Source organism: Microcaecilia unicolor, chromosome 11 (assembly GCF_901765095.1).
Source record: "Microcaecilia unicolor chromosome 11, aMicUni1.1, whole genome shotgun sequence".
NCBI lineage: Eukaryota > Metazoa > Chordata > Amphibia > Gymnophiona > Siphonopidae > Microcaecilia > Microcaecilia unicolor.
The window spans coordinates 69,403,963-69,418,085 of record NC_044041.1 but is presented as its reverse complement, the minus strand read 5'-3'; the positions used below and the strand labels follow the sequence as shown (position 1 = coordinate 69,418,085).

Below are 14,123 nucleotides of genomic sequence, written 5' to 3'. Positions count from 1 at the left end.
AATTAAACAATAATATTTCAACAGTCTGTGCTAATCACAGATTACTCTCATATAGTGTTCTCAGTCTTTGAGTTCTTATACCAGTTGGGATAGACCCTCAACTGATAAGGATCAAGCTTTCAAATTCCAAGAAAGCCAGAATCTGGGCAAGAAAGAGTCTCAGTATGAAGCCGAAGTTCAGCCGCTCCTGCAGTATGCAGTTGACCCTTCTTTTCAGCTAGTAGATTCTTTGGTTCGGGTCAGGCGCAACTTCAATGGCTCCGCTGGATCTCTTTCTGCTCTCCACTGTCTAGGCTCCATCTGATCCGTGCTGGGCTCAGTCTGGTCAGCAGACTTAATTCGAGACCAATGGACCCATGGAGTAATCCCTGCGACCTTCACAGCTGCAGGGGTAGAAAGCAAAACAGTAAAAGGTCCTTTCCATCGGGGCCCCAGAGGCTGAAGCCTCCAATCTTTCACCCAAACTCTATCCCCTGGCAGGAAGGAATGTACCTGAGCCTGGAAGGGGACAGGGTTTATTTCTCTCACATAAGACTGAAGCTCAGAAATTATCTTTCCCAAGAGGGCTACCTGCTCCTGCACCTGGGCAGACCCTAAAATCCCTATGTCTCCCTTAATTCCCTGTAAAATGGCTGGGGGCTTCCCATACACAATTTCAAAGGGAGAGAGGGCTGTTCCTTTAGTTGGGGTGCATCGGAGGCGGAAGAGGGCTAGTGGCAATGCCTGTGGCCATTTCAATTGGGTTTCCTGACAAATCTTTGCTAGGCTATTTTTCAAGGTTCTGTTTGCCCGCTCAACCTGCCATGAACTCTGGGGACGATAGGCACAATGCAATTTCCAGGTAATGCGCAATGCGCGGGACAGGGCCTGAAGTGTAGCTTCCACAAAGGCGGGACCATTATCTGAACCTATGGCAAGGGGCAATCCATACCTGGGGATGACATCCCTAAGGAGAGCTCGAGCTACTTCTGTGGCTTTCTCAGTAACTGTAGGATATGCTTCCACCCACCCAGAAAAGGTACAGACCATGACCAAGAGATATCGGAGCCTACCGCTCCTGGGCATTTCTGTGAAGTCTATAACTAGGGACTCAAAGGGTGTTAGTCCTCTAGACTGAACTCCTGGTGGAATACGGGGTCCCTGACGAGCATTATTCTGGGCACAGAGAGTACATCGGGCAGAGGCAGTGGCAACCAGACTATCCAATCCTTCCAGCACCACTACTCGATTGAGTAGGCGGGCTAGTGCTGTTTTCCCTAAGTGTGATAGGTCATGAGCTTGAGACACTACAGGCCAAGCTAGGTGGCGTGGCACCAGAACTCTGGTATCAGGGAGATGTAACCAGCCATCAGGTCTCCTTACTGCACCTTCCTCTTGAGCCCATTTCTCTTCCATTTGGGTATACATAGGCGTCCATTCTTGCAATCGGATTTGGAACAGGGGAATCACAGTACTTGCTGGGGGTCCTCGAGCAGCTTCCTTGGCCACCCGATCAGCATGGCGGTTCCCTCGGGCCACTGGAGTATCTATTCTTTGGTGTCCCCTACAATGAATAACAGCTACCTTCTTAGGGGCCCACACAGCCTCTAGCAGCTGAAGTATTTCAGGTCCATACTTAACAGGTTGGCCTGCAGCATTTATGAGTCCCTTTTCCTTATACAAAGCTCCATGAGCATGTAGAGTTGTGAAGGCATACTTGGAATCAGTATAAATGTTGGTTACCAGTCCTGCTGCTAGCTCCAGAGCTCGTATGAGGGCCACAAGTTCTGCTTTCTGGGCTGAAGTTCCTTGGGGCAGGGCTCTTGCTTCTATCACCTTGTCTTCTGTCACCACAGCATAGCCTGCCAATCGCTTAGAGTTCTCCACATAACTGCTTCCATCTGTGAAATAAATTACATCTGGGTCCCTCCACGGAACATCTTTAAGATCTGGTCGACTAGAGTACACTTCATCCATGGTTTGGATACAGTCATGATCCGGTGGTCCCTCAGATGCTGGCAAAAGAGTAGCAGGATTGAATGTAGCCACTGTTTCCAGGTGTATCCGTGGATTCTCACATAAGCTAGCTTGGTACTTAACCATGCGGTTATTTGTAAACCAGTGGTTGCCCTTATACTCCATGAGGGTGAGAACTGCATGGGGGACTTTAACAACCAGTTCTTGCCCCAAAGTCAACTTATCAGCTTCCTGGACCAGTAAGGCTGTTGCTGCAATGGCCCTCATGCAGGCTGGCCATCCTTTAGCCACTCCATCCAGCTGTTTAGACAGGTATGCAACAGGCCTCTGCCAGGATCCCATCATCTGGGTCAGCACACCCAGAGCAACCCCCTGTCGCTCGTGGACATACAATGAGAAAGGTTTCTCCACATCAGGAAGGCCTAACGCAGGGGCTTGGAGTAGGGCTTTCTTTATAGCAATGAAGGATTGTTGAGCAGTAGGTCCCCATTCAAATGGTTCCTTTTCACCCCCCTTTGTGGCTTGGTAAAGGGGTTTCGCCATCAGTGCAAAATTTGGAATCCAAATTCTGCAGAATCCGGCTGCTCCCAGAAATTCCCTAACTTCTCTTCTGGACTTGGGTTGGGGAATTGCAGCAACTGCTTGCTTCCTACTAGCATCCAGTCTCCGACTTCCCTGGGAAATACAGAAGCCCAGATACTTCACTTCTGACTGACAAAGTTGGGCCTTTGAGCGTGAGACCTTATAGCCTGCATCCAAGAGTAGCTCCAGCAATTCTCTAGTAGCCTCAAAACACTCTTCCTGGGTCACTGCTGCAATCAGGAGGTCATCTACATACTGGAGTAAAACTCGCCTGGAAGGCTCAGATTTAAAAGTCTTAAGGTCTTGCCCTAGGGCTGTCCCAAAAATAGTGGGGGAATTCTTGAACCCCTGTGGCAGGCGGGTCCATGTATACTGAAGCTTCCTTCCTGTTACTGGGTTTTCCCATTGAAAGGCAAAAAGCAATTGACTGGCGGGGGCCACCCGAATACAAAAGAAGGCATCTTTTAGGTCTAGTGTCGTGAAATGGGTAGCTCCAGAAGGTATCAATCCTAACAGGACATATGGATTAGGCACTACAGGGTGTAATGAAATAGTGGATTTGTTGACCACTCGTAAGTCTTGGACTGGCCGGTAATCCTCAGTCCCTGGCTTCTGAACTGGCAACAATGGCGTATTCCATGGAGACTGGCAAGGACGAATAATTCCATAGGATAACAGACGATTCAAATGTGCTTGGATCCCTTCCAGAGCCTTTCTGGGAATTGGGTATTGGCGAAGATGGATTGGCCGGGCATTTGGAAGTAAGTCTACATGGACAGGAGGAATATTTCGGGCCAACCCTGGGGGATTATCTTCTGCCCATACCCCACTGACCTGAAAGCTGTCTGCCAGGGGTAGGTCAACTTGGCCCTGCGATTGATGCAGCCGCCATTCTTCTTCAAGAGGGCAGCAGAAACTCAATATACCCTTAGGGCTGGATATCGGGGGCCGAAAGGAGACTGAAGTCTGGCCATCAGAATCAAAGGAAATTTGGGCCCTAAGCTTGGACAGCAGGTCTCGGCCTAACAAAGGGATTGGACAGTCTGGCATATACAGGAATTCATGAGTGACTGTGTGTGAGCCTAATTGGCATCTACGGGTCGTCAGGAAAGGGCCTCCGGTTCTGCACCCCCGTGGCTCCCACCACTCGGACAGTTTTTCCAGACACAGGCGCTAATCGCTCCGTCACAACAGAATGTTCAGCTCCTGTATCAATCATGAATGGAATTGAGCGGCTCCCTATAGTTAACTTGACCATAGGTTCCTGGGAGCCCAGTTTGTAGGAACCCGGTCTGTCCTATTCGTCCCATTCTGCCATCTCGGCTATCCCGATGATGTCAGATTCAGGAGGCTCATATCTTCCCTCTCGAACTCGGCCTCGGCTTCCTCGATCTCCTGGTCCCCTTCTCAGTCCCTGGCGCCTCTGGGGGCATTCATCTTTCCAGTGCCCTCTTTCCTTACAATAGGCACACTGATCCCTCTCCAATCTTGGTCTGGGATTCTCCCCCCTTGGCCGGGATTGATTGAAGGAATCTCGGGGCCTGGCTGGTGGTCCGGGATCCCACTTTGGCTTCCCATTAGCTAGAGGTCGACCTCGGTTAAGGGTGGAATTAGTAATGGCTGTCGCTAAAAGGTCGGCCTTCTTCTGCATCTTCCGGTCAGCCTCTCGGCGCACCTCCTGATCTCTATTAATGAAAACCTTGGTTGCGATCTCAATTAGCTGGGTGGTATTCATCCCTGCGAATCCCTCTTGACGCTGCAACTTCTTCCGGATATCTGGCATACTCTGGGCCACCAATGCGCTATTCACCATTCTCTGGTTTTCTAGGGCTTCAGGGTCAAATGGGGTGTATGTTCTGTAGGCTTCAATTAGTCGCTCTAGAAAGGCCCCAGGGGATTCAGTTGCCCCTTGGAGAATTTCAGAGACCTTTGCTAGATTAATGGGCCTCTTTATGCCTTTCCTCATACCTTCCAGTAAGTCCCGGCAATAGCCAGACAACAGTTCATAGTGCTGCCCATCATTTGGATCCCAAGCTGGAGCTGCGCGAGGAAACCGAGCTCTAACCCATCCCTCTGGATCCTGTGTCCCCCCGGGGACACGCTCTCGCGTGATGGCCTCAGCATTTTGCAAAATCTTCCGCCTCTCCTCAGTTGTGAAGAGGGTCAGGAGAAGTTGTTGACAATCAGTCCAGGTTGGGTTATGGGTGACCATAATGCTAGTCACTAGGTCCACCACTGCCTGAGGCTTTTCAGTATAAGAGGGGTAATGCGTCTTCCAATTCAGGAGATCGGTGGTTGTGAAGGGTACATACTGATAGGCCTGTGCCTGTATAACCTGACCCTCATTATTAGGATCCGGTCGAGTGATGGTTACCTGTCGGAGTGGCAGAACTCTCGAGGAGGTGGGAATGGAACCTGAGGTAGAGCTAGGAGCTACCCTCCTATCATGCTCAAAAGTAATTGCAGCGGGTCTAACCCATTCAGTGGAGGTAGGTTGAACCCCTGAGGGATGGGGAGGGGTACTCATAGACTGAGAGGTGGTCACAGGTGATTCAGTCCATTGAAAGGGATGCCGGGCCCCTAATGAATGGGTAGGGGTATTAGAGGGAGAGGCTGGGCTGTCAGGAGTTGAGGAGTCAGGGAGTGGAACCCAAAGCGGGTCTTCAGAGGTTAACAGGAGAGGATGTGGCACAGAAGGGTAGAGACTGGGTGAAAAGTCCAACCTAGGGTGTGGCAGGTTTTGCACAGGAGGGGAAGAACTATCCGGAGAAGCCTGTGCTGGAGAGGCTTGGGCTGGGCGGCGTGGATCTCTGGGGGTGGCACGGAACCCCAACAATGGGCCATAAGGTGGTGGCTCAAGGTCTGAGGGGTCATCAGAGAGTATGGGTTTCTCAGACAGGGTAGGGGCGGAAGCCACCGATTGGGTGGTAGGCTTCCTGGGGCTCTTTCCCTCTTCTAGTTTAGATTTTCTAATCTTTCTTTGAACTTGGCCTAACATGAATTTTACTGGGGATCCCATATAAGTTTTCAACCACGAGGGAGGGTCAGTCACAAGGCTGTCCCAGGAATCTATATAAGGGAGTTGTTCAGAATATTCTGGTTCTCCTACAACTATGCTGTAGACCTTCCGGATTACTTCAATATCTAAGCTGCCACTAGGGGGCCACCCCACTCCCATAGATGGCCACTCAACTTCACACAAGGTTCTTAAAGTACTTGAGCTTAAAGTCTGTCCATAGTCATTAATTAAAAATCCTTTTTTAAAGTTCTTAAGCATACAATCTAGGGGGGTAGCAATTTGTCTAGATGATGTCCCACCCATAATGCTTACAGTTACAACACACAAAAGGGAGGGAGTTTTTGGATTTGCGGTAAGGGGTCCCCACTCTTTTAACATTCACGCATCACACATTCCATACAGAAAATCCCACCCAACAATTTCAGATTTCTCAGATACAGATAAGCTCAAGCGGTTTCGCTTCTAGTCCCCACGACTAGAAGGTACTAGGGCCTTCGCTGAGAGTTGATCAGGCTCTCCTTCCTCAATTTTCTTTGAGGGGCTGATTTACAATTTTCTAGCTAGAATTACAATACAAAATACAGAATACATACCCGGCGAATGTTCTCCAGTCAGTTGGGTGCTGGGATTAATGCAGGATTCATCCCACCGCTGCCACCAAGAATTGTTGCAGGAATTGAGATAGGAATTTGTGATACTTCAGGAGTCAGACAGCACACACCAGAATGAGGGAGAAATCTTCTTTATTTGCCAGCAAACAAAGTAGAACATCAGTTCTAGCTCTCTTCTCTCTCTCTCAGCTCTCTGGATGTTATGGCTTTTGTCTGTCCTCTTCAGCTCTCTTCTCTTCTGTCTGTTCCTTCTGCTCTCTTTCTCTCCTGTTGTCTTCCAGCTTTCTTTCAGCTCTCCTTCCTTTCTTCTGACGTAAACTGCTTCTGCTCCTACTTAAATACTGTTCTATCCCCCTCCTAGCCTTGCCCCCCCTTACTCTCCAATTGGTTAAGGAATAGATTGGTTACCTGGCCTCAACCAATCATTACTTTAAAAATATCAGTTACATAGGTTCCAGACATCCTAAACTGACCTGTGACCTGGGGCCCCTTACACCAGACATTTGGTCTCCAGTCTCTTACATGTTATTATGATTGATTTCTCATATTCCTAATCAGCTTCATACTACCTGCTAGCTGAACTCTGGCATTCATTAAAGAGGTCAAAAGCCAATCTTACTTAATGGCATTCAGGACCATTTCTACATTTACCTACAATTAATCAAGGAGAAGAGAGCTGACTAGTCCTGACCTCTTTCACCTATCAGCTTATACATTGAACCAGCCAGAACTGCAGATAAGTCAAACCACATGTTTGACCTCTTCACTGCAGTCCTTGCTTAGAAAATACAGCAGAGAGTAACATTAGATTTAAAAAGGTATTCTACATAGAAATTACAGAGAATAGAACATATTCTAAAATACACAGAATCAGTATTCCTTATAAGCAAGAACTTCTAAAATCTAACTCATTTATATCTAGAATTATTTAGACTCTAACTATTTCCTTCTAAGCAGTGTTCAATTTAATCCTAAACAAACTGCCTGCTTACAAAACTATTCAGTATGCCTAATAATGTACAGATGTTGAGCCAGCTTTCATCATTCACCAGGGTGAAAGAAATTCCTGTCTCTGACCTTTTTAACCCTTTTGCTCGACAGCTAGAGTTCTAGTAATTAACTCCAGCCTGCATTCCTTCACTACTTGCAGAGTAAAGAGTTGAAATTTGAAATAAGAATTCAATTCAAATACCAAGCTTTTAACAGAATTAACCCTTCATATGATTTCTCAGAATTATTCATTGCCCACTGCCTCAGATGGACACACTTTTCAACTTCTGGTTCTGAGTGATTTGCTCCTGGTCCAGTTGAGCTTTGAGTGGCTCGAGTCTACAGAATCATCTGGAGTCTTCAGATCCCTGTCTCTGATGCCCTGAAAATTTATTTTCTTCTTCCTTCCCTTCACCTGTCCCCTGTTTCCTGTGAAGATCTCCTTTTCCAGCACAAAAACCTTAAAAAGAATAAAATAAAATAAAAGTAAAAGTAAAAAAATAAAAATCAAAGAAAGGAAAAAAAGGTTTACTGGAGAGTATGGGACAAAGTATCAGGTCTGATACTCTCTCATCAAGGTTAAGACTTGTGGAGACTATGAGCTTGGGGGGGGGGGGGGGGGGGGGAGCAGCAGTCAGTGGTAAGACCGATTTTTTTGAACTGCTTGGAGGGCTACAAGTTCTACTTGATGCAGGAGAGGGGTCCTGACTCGGCGCTTGTGCCAGTTGGGGGTGGATTGTGATTGCCGCAGAGGCAGTTAAGCGGTTTTCCCCACTGTGGGACCTACTGGCCGGAGTTGGGGTATTGCAGTGTGTGCAAGCCGGGAATCCCATGGGATGTGGGGGAAATAGTTGGCAGATTTGTTGCAGCATCCAATTACACTGGGGACTTTGGTGTCTTCGGTAGGGCTGGTACGCAGTTTGTTGCAGGAGAACACGAGGGTCGACTGGCAGTGAGGAACAGCTTCTGATCACATGGAGAGCACAGCCACCATTTTATAACCTCAGGGCCCAACAGAGCATTCAGCTGCATCGGGTCTTTGTTTTCTCCAGAGTTTATATTGCTCTTACACCAGAGGTCTATTTACTGAAGCAGGGACACTCAGAGTTGCTGCAAGGTGCTTCAGTTTCTCGCTCCATTGCCCCTCCAGCTTCTAAGAGATCTCATTTAGACTCATCTTTCTCCTGGAGGTCTATCTCTGCTTCTCCCTCAATATCTGATGTGGCCTCAGTTTATTAATTGAAGGAGCCATTGGAAGAGGGAAAGCTCCCTCCTTAGGAGGGGATGACCTGAAAATACTGAGGATGTTTCATAAAGCGGACCTTGATACTCTTATTTGTGAGGCATTGACGGTGCTTTCCATTGAGGAGCCTTCCGCTTCAGCATCAGGAGTTCCATCTCCGTCAATCATGAGTGTGCTTAGAGGTCCTTCTAAAGCCTTCCTGATATATCCAGACATTCAAGACCTGATTACAGCAGAATGGGTCTCGCCGGATGCAGGCTAAGAGTGGGAAGAGCCAGGGCTCGCCTCTGCCTGCTGGTTCAGGAGAAGAAAGAGAAATTACAGCTTCCCAGGGTGGACTCCTTTGTTATAGCAGTGACTAAGAAGACCACCTTGCTATTGGAAGGGAGCATTGCCCTAATGACCTACAGGATAGAATGCTAGAAGGCTTGCTGAAACAAGCCTTTGAAGTGGCTTCTTTGGACCTTCAAGCGACAGTATGCTACTACTACTACTACTACTTATCATTTCTATAGTGCTACTAGACGTACGCAGCGCTGTACACTTGAACATGAAGAGACAGTCCCTGCTCGACAGAGCTTACAATTTAATTAGAACAGACAAACAGGACAAACGAGATAAGGGAATATTAAGGTGAGGATGATAAAATAAGGGTTCTGAACAAGTGAGTAAGGGTTAGGAGTTAAAAGCAGCATCAAAAAGGTGGGCTTTTAGCTTAGATTTGAAGACGGCCAGAGATGGAGCTTGACGTACCGGCTCAGGAAGTCTATTCCAGGCATATGGTGCAGCAAGATAAAAAGAACGGAGTCTAGAGTTAGCGGTGGAGGAGAAGGGTGCAGATAATAGAGATTTAACCAGTGAACGGAGTTCCCGGGGAGGAATGTAGGGAGAGAGGAGAGTGGAGAGGTACTGAAGAGCTGCAGAGTGAATGCACTTGTAGGTCAGTAAGAGGAGTTTGAACTGTATACGGAAACGGATAGAAAGCCAGTGAAGTGACTTGAAGAGAGGGTTAATATGAGCATAACGACCCTGGCAGAATATTAGTCGTGCAGCAGAATTTTGAACAGATTGAAGAGGAGAGGGATGGCTAAGTGGGAGACCTGTGAGAAGCAAGTTGCAATAGTCTGCAGCTCATTCATGGCTAGAGCATGCCTGAAGTGGCGACAGCAGTCTGCAACACAAGATGGACGCCATAATGCTCAGCTGGAAGCGGAGATGGCCTATTTGGCGGATGCTATTTATGCCATGTTACGGGCTGCAGTACATCTTTGGCTGTCACGGCACATTAACTAAATGATCCGCTGCCCAATGCCGCAAATAGTTGCCAACTGCTCTTTCCAGGGTAAGTGGTTATTTGGAGACGATCTCACTAACTTGGTGAAAGAAGTGGGGGAAACTAAGCCACAATGGTTGCTGGAGGATAAGCTGAAACTTTCTGTTATCTGTTTGTAGCGGGGGGGGGGGGGGGGGGGGGGCGCTCTATCTCAGTTTCGAGGTAGTAGATGGTACTGGCCTAGTCATCAGCAGTTTGGTCAGAAGTCCTGCTTTCAGGCACGTCAGTCTTCCTTTCATGCAGACAGGAAGTCCTCAGCTAGGACACCTAATGACTCCAGAGCTTTACAATGATGCGAGACTGGTCCACTCTTCTCTTCCTCCAGTGGGAGGATGTCTTCAGGACTTTTGGAAGGTATGGGCAAAAATCACGTTGGACCAGTGGGTTCTGGATATTCTTACAGAAGGTTACAAGTTGGAGTTCATCTGGCCGATTGCTCCTCTCTTCTTGCAGTCTCCTTGTCAAAAAGGAACCGAGGTGGTTAAGGTTCAGGCCATCATATTCCTTGCTGGTACTCCGGACCATTGTTCCAGTTCCCTAGGCTGAACAAGGCAGATACTTGGTCTACTTCATTGTCCCAAAGAAGGAAGGCAAGTTTCATCAAGACTTAGATCTCAAAATTCTAAACCGCTACCTCTGTGTGCCCCGCTTTTGCATGGAAACACTAAGAGCAGTCATAGCCTCAGTTCAAGCTGAAGAATTCTCACCACCCTCAATCTCAAGGAGGCGTACTTGCATATACCCAGATGGCCTTCACATCAGAGGTTTCTCCATTTTGCGGTGCTGGGCTGTCATTTCCAGTTCATGGTTTTGCCCTTCGGTCTTGCCATGGCACCAAGAACGTTTACTAAAGTTATGGTGGTGGTAGCGGCCTTTCTTCGGTGCTAGAGAATCAGAGTTCACCTGTAACTCGACGACTGGCTCATTTGTGCATCGTTCTGTTTAGACAGTGTGGTGACAATGGCCAGAGTTGTCTGTCTTCTGCAGTTGTTGCATTAGGTGATCAATTTCAAGAAGAGCAGACTAACTCCATCGCAGACATGGAGTATCTGGGTGTTCTATTCGACACAGCAACGGAGAGGATCTTCCTCATGGAACACAGGAAGTCGAAGCTTGTTCAACAGATTTGTCTTCTTGGTCAAGGCATGCCCAGGGTCTGGGATCAATGACAGTGTCAATGGAAGTGGTTCCATGGTAAGGGCTCATATGTGGTCATTATAGGATTCTCTTCTTAGACACTTGTCTCCTATGTCACAGAAGTATGACCTTTCTTGGATGCTAGTTGCCAGATGGAGTGTACAGTGTTGGTTGTCACCCAGAAATTTCACCATCAGAGCTCCCTTTCTGACAACACAGTGGGTAGTGATGACAGAAACCAACAAGTTAGGTTGGGGAACCCAATACAAGTTCCATCTGGCACAGGGCAACTGGACAGAACAGGAGCCTCGGTGGTCGATAAATTGCTTGAACCTCGGGGCAGTGCAGAATGTCTTAGCGACTTCGCTCACTTTTCTGGTGGGACCCCAGTCTGAGTTTTCTATGACAGTTCGATGGTGGTGGCTTATATCAGCAAGCAAGGCGGGACCTGCAACCATCTGATGGCACTGGAGGTGGCCTTATGAATTTGGTGGAGAAAAATTTCTCTACTTGCCGGCAGCTCATAATGCTGGGTCCTTGAATGTGCAGGTGAACCTTTTCAGTAGGCGGTCCCAGGAGAATGGGAACTATCCAGCCAGGGTTTTCATCTGATAATGGACTGGACTGATGGAGTTCTCTGCTTCTAGACTTGATGACGAGAAAAAGGAATGCCAAAATGCCCAAGTTTTTCAGCCATTGGAAGGAACTGGGATTGATGCCCTAATGCAGCCCTGGCCAGAGACGCATCTTACTATATGTCTTCCCTCCTTGGTCCATGATAAAACGCATGTTGAAAAGGATCGCATTGCAGGCTGTCCCTTGATGAAATCCCTTCCTTTTGCTTTTCGGAGGTAGGGGGGGTCTCCCTCTGCACAGGCCCTTCTATTCTTCCAAAAAATGGTATCAGCATTTCATCTCAACCTGTCTGTGGAGTTTCTGTCCGCAGAGCGGACGAATTGGCTCAGCATTCTTCCTTCAAGTTTCTCGCTGTGTGTAGAGCCCTCATTAGATATTTGTAAGTCGCTAATGGGTTTCGCAAATTGAACAGACTGTGCTTTTTGGTAAGCAGAGGCTTGCCCTCAATTGTTAGATGGCTGAAGGAGAGTATTGTACCATATTATTTGCTTGTGGGAAAATGGGCTCATTCTTCAAGGCGTACAATGATGTCCTGGGTGTAGACTACCTTACTGTCTATGGATCTTTTCAAGGTGGTGATGTGGTCGATGCTGCATACTTTTACCAAGCACTACAGGGTGGACATCGCAGCGCGTTCAGAAGACGGCTTTGGGACTTAAGTCCTCAGGACGGTGATGCCAGGATCCTACCCACCCATTCTAGGGTTTGCTTTCTAATATTCCACAGGTTCTAGAATAGTGGGAAGCTATGTAATGGAAGGAGAAATTAGGTCTTGCCTGATCCATTTTTTTTTTCTATTAGTTCTTCCTACTATTCCAGAGGCCTGCCCGTGGTTTCTGAGATATTTAGTCGGTGCGAAGTAATGGCTCAAATAAAGGTCGTTACATTGCATGGCATTTCCTGCATTATCGTTTATTCTGTACAAGTTGTCCAGAGATGAGAAAGGTTCACGCATGTTTGCTTGTCTAGTTAGTGTTAGGTAAATGAGTTGTTTAAGATTGTTGTGTTTATTCAGAGTTTATCCTTACTGCTTGCTTACGTAAATACTGAGGAGCTGTACTGGGTGCCAAGAGAGAGATGTCTCAGCTTAGCTTAGTTTTCAGTTCTCCATCTTTACCTGCTGGTTGATGGACACAACTGTCCCACAGGTTCTGGAATAGGGGGAAGGACTAATGGAAAGCAAATTATCAGGTAAGACATAATCTCCATATGATTCTGGATGCAAGTTTACGGTGACATAGTATAGTAAAGACTAATCCCGGTTAAGCTGAAACCTAAAGAAGCAAGGAGAAATAGTAGGCCTAAAAAGCAATAGAATTGAGAGCCAAACAAATTTTCTTGTGCCTCTCCTTGGCCACAGGTAGAGTGCAATCTTGGTAAGTTTCTTCACGCCATATCTCTGACTCTTTCTGTCTGTATAGGTACTTCTGTCAGCTTATGGATGGTTTAGAATACTTACACAGCCAAGGCATTGTGCACAAGGATATAAAACCTGGAAATCTTCTGCTAACGACCAACACAACACTGAAAATATCTGACTTGGGAGTAGCAGAGGTTTGTGTGATAAACAAGTTCTGTCCCTGCCCCTATTCAGCTCTTTATTTTTTTGCTGGCCATTTGCTAGTTTGACTTTTTCTGATCTGAGTTCCTCTCTCTCCTCCAGGCCTTGCACCCATTTGCAGAGGATGACACGTGTAGGACAAGCCAAGGTTCACCTGCATTCCAACCCCCAGAAATTGCCAATGGTTTGGACACCTTTTCAGGGTTTAAGGTGGACATCTGGTCAGCAGGAGTGACGTTGTGAGTGTCAGGCAGCAATATTCTGATTGAGACTATGGTCTTTTTGCCATGTATTCTGGGCCTGATGGTTTGTCCTTTATATTGCTCTCCATCTCATGATAGTCTGAAAGCACATGCATGCATCATATTCCAATTTTCCTCAAACACCCTGCGTGGCATTTATTGGCGCAGTCTAGGCTGGCTCTGCACTTCCATGGAGATGTCAGGAATTTGTGCGGGAGGTGATGTGTAGACAGTTCATACTGCCCAGTAGCCTTCCCCAAGGGGTAGACAGTAAAGCAATGCATGTCTGGCAAGGCAACTGAGGCCCCAATGCACAAAGACAGCCGTAAAATACAGCTGCCTTGCTAAAATCTAGGGAATTGCTAACAGCCAGCAATGCACAAAGGGGATTGCATGCAAATGAGCTGCATGGATCCCCCTTTGTGCATCCTCGCTGTTTGCGAGTTCGAGCTGTCAAATGGATTTGACACTGCTATCAAATCCATTTGACAGCTCTGATGCACTGGACCTCCACCTCTCTTTTTTTTTTTTTTTTTTTTTTTTTTTTTTAATTATTTTTTAAAATTTACCCTAGTGTTCCTGTGGGCCCTGACCCCCCCCCCCCCCCCACCTTATTTTAAACTTTCCCTGGTGGTCCAGTGGACCAAACCCCTTCCCCTTCGCAGGCATACACCCTTCCGCACCTGACTCCCTCCCTGTACCTTTACAATATGGTGGAGGTAGGAGGGCAGCAACGGCTCCTCCCTCCTGTCTCACGCCTGCCTGGAACAAAATGGCAGCACCCAGGCCTTCCCTGTGCATTCTGGGATGCAC

At 47.4% G+C, this 14,123-nt stretch overlaps 1 protein-coding gene across 1 annotated transcript in view; it reads left to right on the top strand.

The window, feature by feature from the left end:
* Nucleotides 1-14,123, top strand: part of STK11 (serine/threonine kinase 11) — a 203,847-nt gene that overhangs the window by 77,285 nt on the left and 112,439 nt on the right. The window contains 2 exon segments of the mRNA XM_030218559.1: nt 12,929-13,061; nt 13,171-13,307. Of these exon segments, the coding sequence (XP_030074419.1) occupies nt 12,929-13,061; nt 13,171-13,307 (270 nt within the window).